This window comes from Rhinopithecus bieti, unplaced genomic scaffold (genome assembly GCF_001698545.2).
Source record: "Rhinopithecus bieti isolate Rb0 unplaced genomic scaffold, ASM169854v2 scaffold_32083, whole genome shotgun sequence".
Classification (NCBI taxonomy): domain Eukaryota; kingdom Metazoa; phylum Chordata; class Mammalia; order Primates; family Cercopithecidae; genus Rhinopithecus; species Rhinopithecus bieti.
In genome coordinates, this window is record NW_016814096.1 from 863,316 (window position 1) to 877,566 (window position 14,251).

General features: G+C 34.5%; 1 protein-coding gene across 1 annotated transcript in view; it reads right to left on the minus strand.

Moving 5' to 3' along the window:
- Nucleotides 1-10,257: 10,257 nt before the first annotated feature.
- The window catches only part of LOC108513824 (cleavage stimulation factor subunit 3-like), a 48,066-nt gene continuing 44,072 nt past the window's right edge, over nt 10,258-14,251 (minus strand). Inside the window, exon 4 of the mRNA XM_017849709.1 lies at nt 10,258-10,388. Coding sequence (XP_017705198.1) covers nt 10,374-10,388 — 15 coding nt within the window. The 3' untranslated portion in view covers nt 10,258-10,373. The remainder of the gene's footprint in view (nt 10,389-14,251) is intronic.

Consider the following 14,251-nt stretch of genomic DNA (forward strand, 5'->3'; position numbering starts at 1 on the left):
GAAACAGAAAATACAGAATTAATACTATTTTTTAGAGCATCAATCTGAATTTTGACCAATTTTAACCAACTTTGGAAATGCATCCTTATACTTTCTTATTAATTTTGCTCTTCAAAAATAACAGAAGTGTGAAGCAAACATGGGTAAAATGCATTGCAAATATACCTGTGTAAATGGAATCTATGTGGATTTTCATACATTCATTTACATAGAAATTTTGTGAATTTAATAAAATTCTGTAAAATAGTCATGAGATGAATACAGAAACATATACATACCTGATAGGTCTATCTGAATAGGACTTTATGTATCCACTGAAGAAAAACTTAAGGCTTTCCTTTCCCTGAATAGCTACCAGAACAATCTGAGTGGCAAAAAAGATTTGCAAATTTGGACTACATATAAACATTCAGTCACACCATCAGCCTACTATATTGCAGATATTGTGCTAGGCGTGGGTGCTACCACTGTCAACAAGACAGGTCTGCCCCTGCCCTCATAGAGCTTACAGTCTTACGGGGAAAATAAGACAAGGAAATAGAAGGTCATTGTAAGATATTATGATTAAGTGCTAAAATGAAGAAAGTACTGGGTGTTACAGGAGCATTTTGGAAGAGCAAAAGATTTCCTGGAAAAAGATAACTTTTTCTAAGAGAATCTGAGGTATTTGGTGAAGAAAGGGAAGAGTTATTCCAGGCAGGAGAAATAGCATGTGAAAAGACCAAGATTAAATACTATTAGATTTCTCTTTTCTTTGAGTATTTTCATCACATAGTGGGTGGGATTAGGTGCTCAACTGTGTTAATCAGCAAATCTGTTTCACCCAGATAGGTAAATACAAATTTTGGCTGATTAGAGAAGTTTTGGTCCTTTTATCTCAAGTAGTACAGTAATAAAGTATTCCCAGTTTTATGGCTTAAGCTGCTGCAGATGAGAATGCCGATGACAGTCTCTTTTGCTTTTGCTGATAACTTGTTCTCTTTCTGGACTTTTTAATCTTGATCTTCAGAATTCATAAATTTTAGCACACACTTAAACACAGGTCTTTGTACTCTGAAGCAGTTCAATCAAGGCTCTGGAGTCAGACCTCTTAGGTTCACAATCTGGCTATCTACTTAACCTCTTTTTCCCTCAGCTGATTAAGGGGGATAATAATACCTACTTTGTTAGGGCTATTCTGAGGACTCGATGAGTTAATGTGAAGCCTTTAGAATATTGCCTAGCAGGTTGAGCACTAACTATCATTTATTACCACAAACCTGCTTGGAACTCAGCATGCCCTTTGAACCCATATACTCAGGGCTTTTAGCTCAAGAATAAGTATCTCTCTTCTATTTGTTCCTTTTTCTCCTTCTAGAACTATATATGTTAGATCTCCTGGTTCCATCCTTGAAATCTGTTATCTTTACCCTTCCTTTGAATTTTTGTTCAAGGTGTTAAAATAGTTTCTCCAGTAGATCCTACAGGCAATTCATTTAGGGCTCCATGTGACTACTCTCTTCCACGTAGCCTATTACTATATTTGGTTCATACATAATGGTTTTTGACTCCAGAGTTTTTAATACAGCACTTTGAATCCTGTGTTCATATTACTTTGTTCCAGATGTATTTCTCCTCTAGCAGCTCTATTTTATCAGGGATCTGATACTTTTAGTTTATATTCCTTTCTGGTTGCTGGATCCTTCAGATGTGCTGTTATTTTTTCCTGTCTATTCATTGAAGCTGTGTTGGCAGTCCTAAAGTAGCAGAAATTGACCCTTCTCTCCCATGACAGCTGTGTAGCAGGTGTAGGCAGCAAACAAGCTGCTGCTAGTCCTCTGCCAAGAAACCAGAAAGAAATCTCTGCTCAAGAGTAGGGAGGACTCAGCCTGCCTGTTTTGATCCTTTTTGGTTTCCAAGAGGCCAGGCTGATGTCAACATTTGTCTGGGGTAGAGACATTCGAGGGGTTCCAAATTTTCTATGGGTTAGCTTCTTAGTCCTTTCCCTAGGCTCTCTACTGGGCCTCTTCTGTGAGATTCCCATAGAACCTGAGGCTTGCTTGCATTTGGCTGCTTGGCTTAGTAGAGGTAAATAGGCTGAGTTGAGAATGGGAATAAAGTAGGATGAGTTTAAGTCACCAGCTTCCCAGGTGCAGGTGAGATTATATATAGTTCACACAACTGGTCAGGAAAACCAAAGCAACCCATTGGGAAAACAGTCATAGAATATTAATAGTTAATTCCCAGAAGAGAAAATGTAAATGGTTAAAAGCTATATGACAATGTGTAAACCTCCAATGTGGGAAAGACAAATTAAAATAATAGATATTACTTAACAACCATTAGAATGGTAAAACCTTACAAAGTTATTAACGCTACTGAAGCCATGTAATGAAAAGGCACTTCACACACAGCTGGAGGAAATATGAATTGTTACAGCCTTTATGGAAAGCCATTAGTAACAGCTATTCTAATAAAAAAAAATGTATCTTTTGACCCAGGAATTCCACTCCTGGGATCTATATTATAAAAATAAAAAGCAGGCCGGGCACGGTGGCTCACACCTATAATCCCAGCACTTTGGGAGGCCGAGGCAGGCAAAGCACAAGATCAGGAGTTCAAGACCAGCCTGGCCAACATGGTGAAACCCTGTGTCTACTAAAAATACAAAAAACTAGCTGGACATAGTGGCGGGTGCCTGTAATCCCAGCTACTCAGGAGGTTGAGGCAGGAGAATCACTTGAACCTGGGAGGTGGAGGTTGCAGTGAGCTGACAATGCGCCACTGCACTCCAGCCCAGACGAGAGTGAGACTCCGTCTAAAAAAATAATAATAATAATAAAAGCAACAGAATAGAGAGGTATTTGTACAAGGTTATTTACTGTAAACTTTATGTAGTAGCAAAAACAGTTTAAAAATCAAATGTCCACCAGTGGGGAAATAGTTTAATAAATTACGATGCATCCACATCATGGAATATTATGTATTCAGCTTTAACAAGTAATTGGGAGGGATTGCCACAAGATCTTATTGAATGAAAACATAGTAAAATTTATATAATCTATCTCTATAAAATAACTAAAAATAAATCCTATATATGTTTATGTATATTAGCATAGAGAAAAATAAGGAATATCCACAAGGTTGTTAAACATAATTACGGTTGGCAGGGTGATATGGGTGGATGCAAAAACAGGGACAAGGAAAAGACTTTACTATCATCTCTGCATTTCAGTAAAAATTATGTCTATTATGTATACCTGTGAAATAACCAGATTTTACATACCCCTCCCCAACAAAGTGGTCCTGTATCTTGGATTCATCAATTATTTCTTTAATTGGTAAATTGGTATTAGCCCAATAAATGTATGTAGAAAGACACTTTTGACTAATACAGAAAAAATCTCTGATCTCTAGTATGTGGCCACTGATTGTCATTCATTAATGGAACCAGTAAATATTATCTGAGAGGCCTTCTACAGAACTGGTACTGGTGGCCTTACCACAATAGCTATAATCTCATTATTTTTTTAAACATCATTCATTTAAAAAATACTTTTAAAAATCATCGGCCAGGCACAGTGGCTCACGCCTATAATCCTAGCACTTTGGGAGGCCGAGGCAGGCAGATCACGTGAGGTCAGGAATTCGAGACCAGCCTGGCCTATGTGATGAAACCCCGTCTCTACTAAAAATACAAAAATTAGCTGGGCATGGTGGCGCATGCTTGTAATCCCAGCTACTCGGGAGGCTGAGGCAAGAGAATCACTTGAACCCAGAAGGTGGAGGTTGCAGTGAGCTGAAATTGTGCCATTTCACTGCAGCCTGGGCGACAAGAGCAAAACTCTGTGTGAAAAAAAAAAAAAATCATCAATGTGCTTTGGAGATTAAATCTGCAATGTGGTAAAATGAAAAGAATTGATCACATTGCATCAGTTACTTACTCTCTTACAGTATCAGCTTTTCCACCTATAAAATGGGAATGATAACATCCATTTCAAAGGGTGATCAAGAATTAAAAAGAATATAAAGCATCTAGATGTTCCAGGTGCCCATAAATCATACTAGTCAACAAAGCTATGAACTAAAGGAGTATAAACTTTTCATTACATCTTCTCTAAACAGAGCTATGTAAACCAAATAGCCAGAAAGAGCAATGGTGTTACGATAATTGGCCCATTTGATGCAGAGGAAAAGTGCAGGCCATATTCAAATGCCATTATTGGTGAGACTAGCACACCAATACCCTGTCTTCAGCCATCCCACCATTAGTCCATTTTCCTTCTTTAAAAGATTATCCTATGTATTACTTACTTCTATACGAAAAATCTTACCTATGAGTTAAGTATTCTTAAATGTATTTTTCATAGTTATGTGTATTTGTACAGGAATCCGTTCTGATAATCAAAGCTTGGTTTAAATTCTAAAAATAAAAAATTCTTGATACTTAAGATTACTTTGTTTTGACATTTGGGATTCTCAGAACTTCCTGTCATTAATCAATAGAAAATGTCTCCATTTAAAGACCATTATAGGCCGGGTGCGGTGGCTCACACCTGTAATCCCAGCACTTTGGGAGGCTGAGGCAGGTGGAATGCTTGAGGCCAGGAGTTCAAGACCAGCCTGGCCAACATAGTGAAACCCTTTCTCTACTAAAAATAGAAAAATTAGCCAGGCATGGTGGTGCATGCCTGTAGTCCCGGCTATTCAGGAGGCTGAAGCAGGAGAATCACTTGAACCTGGGAAGTGGAGGTTGCAGTGAGCAGAGATCGTGCCACTGCACTCCAGCTTGGGCAACAGAGTGAGACTTTGTCTCAAAATAAATAAATACATACATACATACATACATACATACATACCATTATATGCATACAAATAATTTTGCAAAACTTACTAAGACTTGATTATATTTAATCTATTAAAAGTAGTGTATAATTTTCAATGACAGAGGCTCTTAATAAAAATTAACTTCAAGCCAGGTGTGGTGGCATATGCCATAGTCCCAATTGCTTGGGAGGCTGAGGTAGGAGGATTGCTTGAGCCCAGAAGTTTGAGGCTGTAGCGTGCTATGATCACACCATTAGATTTTCAGTCTCGGTGACAGAGCAAGACCCTGTCTAAAACAAACAAACAAACAAAAAACAAATACTGATCCTTCTAGTACACCTACTGTTTATCATAAAAATTTGTCAATTGCATTACCTTTTTAATGAATTATCCAAATTTTACAAAGATATGAAGTGTCTATAGAGAAAAAATAATACATTTTTAAAATTGTCAACTTCCTATTATTTTTTTAATAGAAGAGTATGATAATTAGAATAGCAATATCAAGATCAATTAACCTTTAAGTTTAATTACATTCAAATCAGTGGTTATTGGCCAGGTGCAGTGGCTCACGCCTATAATCCCAGCACTTTGGAAGGCTGAGGTGAGGTGAGTGGATCTCTTGAACCCAGGAGTTTGAGACCAGCCTGGGCAACATAGGAAGACCCCATCTCTATTTCAAAAAAAAAAAAAAAAATCAGTGGTTATCTTAGGGAGAGTAAAACAAATATAACATAATTGAGTAAACACAGATCTTTTCCCGATACTTTTGAATACTTCGTATTTCCAGGCCTTTGTTTAACTTCCACAATTATTTCCCAAGCATTAATTGGTCATCACTTATCTTTTGGAACTAAAACTATCCTCAGATAAATTATTGGAACTAATGATCACCTATTACTTAATAGGTTAAAACAAAATTAATTATTTAATTTTGTAAAGTGTTAACTTTGCCAGAAAAGGTCTAATGAACCTTTGACTAACATCTATTTTTAACAGTTTAGATTAGCCATGTCCTTTCCCTGGAATATATTTATATTGAGATCTAAAGAAAGCATGATATTTAGTTGTTCATATTTAGTTGTTCAAAAATAAATGAGTTTCTCCTGATCTTAGGAACATACTTCATGCTTCATTGGATGTTTTATGAAATGCTGATGTAAATGCTGAAAAAAATTAACATTTTTCTGACCAGAGAAATAAGACTCTATGTCAAATGCATTTTGACAGGTTTCTTCAAATTCAATTTTTTCCCTTATCCCTCGGAGAAAAAAATCCCATAACATCAAAAGTTTTAAAAGTATGCTGTTTTTAAAATCACCAGTTATAAGAATCATTATACAATTAACTTGAAATGGTTTAAAAACATATTTGAGGCTGGGTGCCATGGCTTACACCTGTAATCACAGCACTCTGGGAGGCCGAGGCGGGCGGATCACCTGAGGTCAGGAGTTCAAGACCAGCCTGGACAACATGGTGAAACCCCCATATCTACTAAAAATACAAAAATTAGCTGGGCATGATGACAGGCGCCTGTAATCCCAGCTACTTGGGAGGCTGAGGTAGTAGAACTGCTTGAACCCAGGAGGTGGAGGTTGCAGTGAACCAAGACTGTGCCATTGCACTCCAGCCTGGACAAGAGCGCAACTCCATATAAAAAAAAAATTCATAAATAAATGAACCTGACATAACTCTATAGAGGAACACCAAGAAGCTATATAATCTAAAGGAAAAAGTAAGTCTCTATATACTTCGTGTAGGTTTTCACACAATAACCATTTGGGACAAGTCAACACTTAGGTTTTCAGACAGTACTGGGCACATAGCAGAGGCAGGGCTAGGATCCATCAAAAGTGAGTTCTTATGGTAGTTGTTCACAATGTGATGAATAAACAAATAAATGAATTGCAGAGTCACATTCCTAATTTGTTCCCTGCATCTTTTCTACTCTAAAGTATAGCACATAAACTTTTCTGGGACTTAAGATAATCATCTTAAACTGAATATGAGATGCAGAGAAGTTGTCTGATTCTACTTGTATTAATTATCCAAAAAGCTTAGTCCAAATCCTGAAATCTGAAAGCATATGGAATCCTAAATATAAATTCATCTTCTGTTAATTTACTTTTTCACTACTCTTTTCAGCTATTCTCTAATCCCCTACAGCCTGAAAAAATGTCTTGAAAGATTACAGAATACAACTAGTTTTAAGGAATTTGGAAATATTGAAGAGTGACATTTTAAGATCTCCAAACAAGCCTTTAAGTTAGATGCTGGAGTGGTTGCAGAATATTCTCCTTTTCCACCACCCACTCCCAATTTTAAGGTAAAGAAATCAGGAAAGCAGTGTCTGCAAATAAATTCATTTTTATTTGACAAATAATTATGTGCCTACCATGTGACACATAGCACTGGAGATAAAGTGGTGCATTAAACTAAGTCATAACTCATGGAATTATATTTTGGTTATATTTTGGGAGGCAGCCACTACCTAAAGAATAATTTTCTTTATCTGTACTTCTTAATTTTCCTGTGATAAATTGTACTGTTTCTGCAATTTGTAGTTTCATATTAAATATATATATAAATGCCAGGTATGGTAGTTCATGCCTATAATCTCAACATTTTGGGATGCCAAAGGGTGAGGGTCACTTGAGGCCAGGAATTTGAGACCAGGCTGGGCAACATGTTGAGATTCTGTCTACAGAATTAAAAGTATAAATAAATATGTAGATACAAATGTATACCTATAATATATACTGATTTAGGTATAACAGGTTGGCCACAACCTCTTCATGTCCTATAAACTTTCAATTATCCAGGCCCTTAAATATATCACAGAACTACTTGTCAAAAATGAGTGTAAATTATAGACCACAGTGAAGTATATAGTCAATTATGATTAAAATTGAAATGTGCTAAACAAAACTATGATTATCTTTCAGTGTAGATTAAATTTACTTTCATTTTAATTCCTTGTACTAACCATTAGGTATAATTAGTCTTCCACTTTCCAAAGCCAACTAAAAACTATTTGTCGTGTGTCCTTAGGATTTACCAAGTGGAAGTGGGGATGTGGACCTGAACTATTAAAGAGTTTATGATCCAGTTGAAAACATAAAACTAATGATGGAAACAATAAAGGACTAAATTTAAATTCAAATTATTTTGTGTATGCTCTATGTCCTATAAGATTCAGAGGAAAAGGTGTTCCATGCAAACTAGAATTATCAAGGAAAGCTTCACTGAGCAGATGGTATCCAGGCCATTAATGAAAAAAAGGAGTCTGTACAAGTCAATGAAACAACATGAGTTTCTTTAGTTTTCGGTGGAATAGTGAGGACATCCATGCAAGAAAAAAAGAATACGCATTGGAAAAATAAGTTGGCTGATTATGGTGAAAGTCCATTACCAAGGGCATAAAAAGGCACAGTTAAATCTGACACACAGAAAACCTTACTGAATGCCACTGAGGTTTTCCTGGCAGGTAAACAATGAGGAAAGTTGAAAAAAGATGGCTCATAAGTAGGTTAGGGAACACAGGTTGTGGAGAATACAGAGGCGACTTCTAGTGCTGTGGGATGAGACAAGCAGGTACTAGCTACAACAGGTAAGATGCTATTGCTGTTATCCTAAAGTGGGGTAATACTGGCTTTGGCTCAGAGAAGGCAGAACAGGGAAAGAAAACTAGTAATGTAGAGGGAAGAACAACAGATTTTTTTTTAAATGGAAACAAGAATGAAAAGTGTTATGAGAGTTGCTGTAAAGTTTACTTTTTATTAGGTTTATTCTGAGGTGACATAACTCAGGTATAAATTGTCTGATTAAAGTTAGCAGATAGGGGGTTGGGTTCATCAATAAGACAGTGAAATTAAAGATGCATATTTGAGTCATTTGTTAAAAAAAATTTCTTATCAATATCTAGGGCATACAATACCTAAGGCATTAAGTATATTCTCTGAAGTAGAGAATATTCAGACAAGCAAAGACTCATTTCTCCAAACTATCCATTCCCAGGCAGCAAAAAGAAAGAGAACCCCAGAGTACTTGATACAAGAAAAACAGGATAAAATAATATCTATGAAGTCAAAGATAAATATTACAAGAAAAAGGGATCTGGTGGAATATGCCACAGGTCAAAGATAAGGGTATACGAAAGGTAAGTGGATCTGGCAATAAGAAACTCATTGCATATTACACACTTAAAAGTTGAAGCAATTCAGCTTCTTATAATTTAAAGTGACTAATACTGCTAATACTAGCAGCATTTATTAACTATTTAATGTTTGTAAGCACTGCTCCAAGATTGTATATGTATTAACTCATTTAATCCATAAACAGCACTCAGGTAAAGTACTATCATTCCCTACTTAAAGATGAGAAAACTGAGGCACAAAGAGGAGATTTAATAACTTCCCCCAGATCACACAACTGAGCTCTTAACCACTATACTATACTGCTCTCAGCACTATATTATATATATTATATATATTAATATATAATATATGGATGTCACTGAAGAGTTTACACAGAAGATTTGAGAATCTATTATTACTAAAAGGTAGAATGATTAAACTGTGCTTTGTCTAAATAATTGTTTTGTCTAAACAATGGGATGAGATATATATACACACAAACACACAGGAACTCAAAAACAATGATGTATATTTATAATACTGAATGGAAATATATCCATAGTACATTTAAAAAGTGAAATCTAAAAAATATATACTGAGTAGGAAGAAATGCACACAGTAACTGTTGACCAAAACTATTTTCACTGGAAGAGTTGAGATAATTTTTCTGTCTCAGTTACATTTTATTTCCATAACAATTTCACAAAGGAGAGTTGGGATTTTTTAAAAATAATTGAACATTTTTTTTTTTAACCTTAATCTGATGACAGATTTGGGTTTTTTTTTTTTTTTTTTTTAATAAGAGAAAGAAAATTACAGCTGATTTTGAACAGTAAGTTTCTCTTTGGAGTAATTCATTAGTATTTTTCTCTGAACATAAACATCCCCACACTAAAATCTACTTTTAAATGCTCTCAAATTCTCAGCCAGACCTATGAAGATTTAAAATGTTAAATAAATGCTACATAAATTATGCAATACTAATTTCAGTCAAGAATCTCAAAGGTAAAACCTTGGCTCAAATTTGATTTTGTCCCAATATATAGAACATCTATCAACAACCACCACTTAACATTTATAGACTCAGCCTATTTTACTTAATAAACATCTAAACTCTGTAAATAACTTCTCAACAGCATGCCAAACATTATCTTTCAAAGAATAATCTGTAATTTTGAGTAAGAAAATATAGCAGGGTATTTGCTTTTGAGAAAAGTGAGTAATTTGGTCAGAAGTATCAAAATCACTAGTTAACATTCATGGCTCAATTGGTTTTGCTACTCTACCTCCCATTAGGTCATCTCCCCTGTCACTCCTCAAAATTGCTGGGTGGCAGAGATCTTCTTTCTAAAGGTTAATTAAAATGGAGATTAAGAAATGTGTACAATCATTTGAGATGCTCCAGCTATCAGGAAAGTCAAGAAATCAAGTTCATAAGCCTCTGATCTAAAAAAACAAAACAAAAAACTACATTAATTCCATACTGCACAGCCAGAATGATAATCAAGTAGATTGCTAATTTGCTTCCTTCAAATGTCTAATATTAGTTTATTGCACATCAACTTATAGTCTTTTCTACCTTAATTTACAGCTTTTATGAACTGTCGTCTTAATAAAAGTCCTTCCAGGCAAACTTAAAATATTAAACAATATAACTTCTCTAATATTATTACAGGAACTTTATATATTGTTTTAGAAAACATTATATCTCACCTCACTTTTGTTTGCTGAGTTAATTTTCCATTAGTCACATAACTATTTCTTAATGTGCAGAGGGGAAATTGTTCAGAAAACCATTTACTTAAAACTCTGTTTATAATTCATTCATCTCTTACTACATACAAATTGAAAACTGCTGTTCAAAAATATTAGCAATTGTATTATCATTGGACAAAAGCCTTTAGTCATTTCCTCTACTTTAGATATTCTAGTTCACTAATCAATACAATCCCATTTTGATACAGATTCCTATCAGAATACCATTTCTCTTACTTAATTTTCAATGGCATCCAATGAGTTACATATTTTTTCTATGTAACTTTCTTGTTGGCAATTTAATTCTAACTATACTTTCATTTATGCTATGAAATCAAGTATAACATTTATACTAGATATCCAGTGTCATAATGCTTCATTTAACCTTTCTTAAAAATCCCGTTTCAAAAACAGGATTAAGCTTCCACAATGAAGTAGATACAAATTCAATGGATTGCTTTTCTGTATTTTTTTAAGCAACTTGCCCACTCCTCTAGTTTTTACCTATCAGTAGAGAAGCGTAATTCTAGAAATAGCCCATTTCCTCATTCTATAAAACTCACAGTATATTCCTCAAACTACTTTTGTTTTTATCAATACTGCTACTCTAATACTTTTAAGTTTACATCAGAAATTATATTCTAATTATATTCTGCAACTGTTTTTGATACCCTATCACTTTTTCCAAGAACATACAATCAACATTTGTATTATGACCCAATTCTAGACTTCTCAATCCTATATGCATAGTTTATTTCTATTTTGTTATTGAAGTGACCTAATTCCAAGTTCCTCTTTAGAAAATGCTTATCAAATAATCATCTTTTTCACCAAAATTGTATATTTATTCAACACTGTTTCCCTATTCTTGAACAAACTATACATTGGTCATATTTACTTAAATTCTGAAAAGATTAAAAAATCATTACTCAGCTCAATTCAAAAGATGACACCAGCAACAGCAACCTTCAATAGTAAAATATGAATTCTAAAAGGTCTAAAGAAACAATTATGACTGTGTAAAAATATTGAAATAAAATTGTATTCATGCAAGAGATTCTTATAAAACAAAAACTGGAAACACTATAAATGATAATTAGGACTGGTTAAACAGCATATATATAGTATGTACTACGGTGCCACCATTAAAAGCGATTTTATAGACTAAGCAACACAAAAATATGCTACCATGTGGAAAAAACAAGCTACAAAAAGTTAAGGTTTTATAGACAGATCTGGAAAAGTTAACTGTGATTAAGTTATAGTTCAAAAGTAGTGGAAATATGGTTTTTTTCTCCATTCTTAGACTTTTTTTCTTATAAAAAACACATATATTACCCTTTTAAGTAAGAAAAATGTTTTCCTTTTGTAACAATCTTGACAAACTCCATTTTCCCTCCCATCTCTCAAGCTTCAATCACTTGATATTACTTCATTATGCTTGCCTTTTAAAATTCAACCATTTAAGTCCAAAAATATTATTTGTGCATGTATTTAGGTTCTGTATAAGTGTATTTTTTCAGTAGTCCATCTAGGTATTATTCTGCTTACTCAGAAAACAAGTGAGTCAGCGTAATTTAAAAAATTCCACAAAGGCATAACGTTTTTTATTTCACAGCACCTAGAACAAAGCCTAACAGATAGCACTCAACAATAATTGCTAAATAAATGTGGATAAAAGTCTACCAGTTACTGTTTGCATATTCATTCAAAAACAGATTTTAGATTATACTGTCTTAAATATCAAGGGAAATGAAAAATGTAAATGTATAACTTTTACAGAAAGGTCTTTATGAGTCCTATAATCCTTGTTAAAATATTAACTTAAAACCTCACTTCAATAAAAAGGTTTAGAAAGGGTGCTATGTATAATACTATCAGTAAATTCAGATTAAAATGGAGGAATAATTAAAGTTCTAATATGGATTTTGAAAGTTAGATTTTTCACAGGATTTACATCTTTCCATGAGCATACCCAAATCAATTCTATTTTCCATTGCTTTTCTTGAATAAAAACATGATTTCTATTTGAAGCAAAAATGCTGCTTCAAATAGCCATGTAAAAGATGGAAATTAGGAATTTTGGAGGTTTGAAAAACAGACATAGCTAACAAATTAAGAAAAACAAAGAAAAAATTCAGGTAAATAGTAAGTTCCAGGAGAATCAAGATGATTTACAGATGAATTTCTTTTTTCTAATGGGCATGTTTCAAAATTGAAATTTTGGCTCTATTCTAATGGCTTTAAGCTATATACTTATATCCAGAACACTTATAAAATTATTTTATAAAATAACCTATTAGATTTTAAAACTTTTTCCTAACTTTATGAATTGCTGAGTGCACTTCTCCAAACATGGCCACATTTAAAGCCTTAAGGAAAACACACCCTATTTTCTCTGGCATTTTATTTATATAGTTTGAAATGTTTGTATTTCATTTTACTTCCTCTAAATATATTTGTGATATTTTCCAAAGTGATGCCACCAAAGGTAAAGAATTAAGTTCAAATACTATATGGAAAGCTGCCATGAAGGCTTTAGTAGACAAGAATGAAATGAAAATTATATTGATATTCCTGCTGTAAGAACAGGCCCTTATGGTGCTGTCATTAAAATGGAAAGAAAGTTGAAGGGAAAAAAACCTGAACCGCAAGCTGTGGGTTAAGGTGGTGATACTTTCACCAGCAAATGAAGTGTGCAGTGCAAGGCTCCCCAAATCTAATAAACACATATGGCCATTCTTTCTAGTTGATTCTACTATACAGGTCTAATTTTGTCCATGACTACTGTAACAGGTCAGTAGAGATATCAGATTATTGAAAGCTGTGACATGTAAGAAATAAAGAAAATTAAAACAACAACAAAAAAGTATCCTAATGCTGTTTCTCAAAGAAACTGAGCTCCTGGCAGCCCTTTCCCAATCAATACGTAAACCTGAGAAAGGAAAGAACAGGCACAAAAGACTCTCTGTTCTCCCCATATCCCATCATCCTACTGCAAAATGCACAGAAACAAGATATAAAATAATCTATGGGTTAGCTTTCAAATTACAATTGAGATACATTGTTGGATGGCAAAGTGTGCATGTTGAAAACCAAATTCTATAAAGTATTTAATTAGTTCACCAATGGGAAAGAAAACTGGTTTTGAAATATTTACTGTTAATAGAATATAATCCTTATATATAAACTCACTTCAAAAGGATCTCTGATTGTTGAAAGAAGCCTTCATGATTTTGATGTCTCTATATACATGACCTTATTGAATAGCTCAAGAAAATCTGTAATGTGAATCAAGATTTTTCTTCACGGCCGGGCACGGTGGCTCAAGCCTGTAATCCCAGCACTTTGGGAGGCCGAGACGGGCGGATCACGAGGTCAGGAGATCGAGACCATCCTGGCTAACACGGTGAAACCTAAAAAATACAAAAAACTAGCCGGGCGAGGTGGCGGGCGCCTGTAGTCCCAGCTACTCGGGAGGCTGAGGCAGGAGAATGGCGTAAACCCGGGAGGCGGAGCTTGCAGTGAGCTGAGATCCGGCCACTGCACTCCAG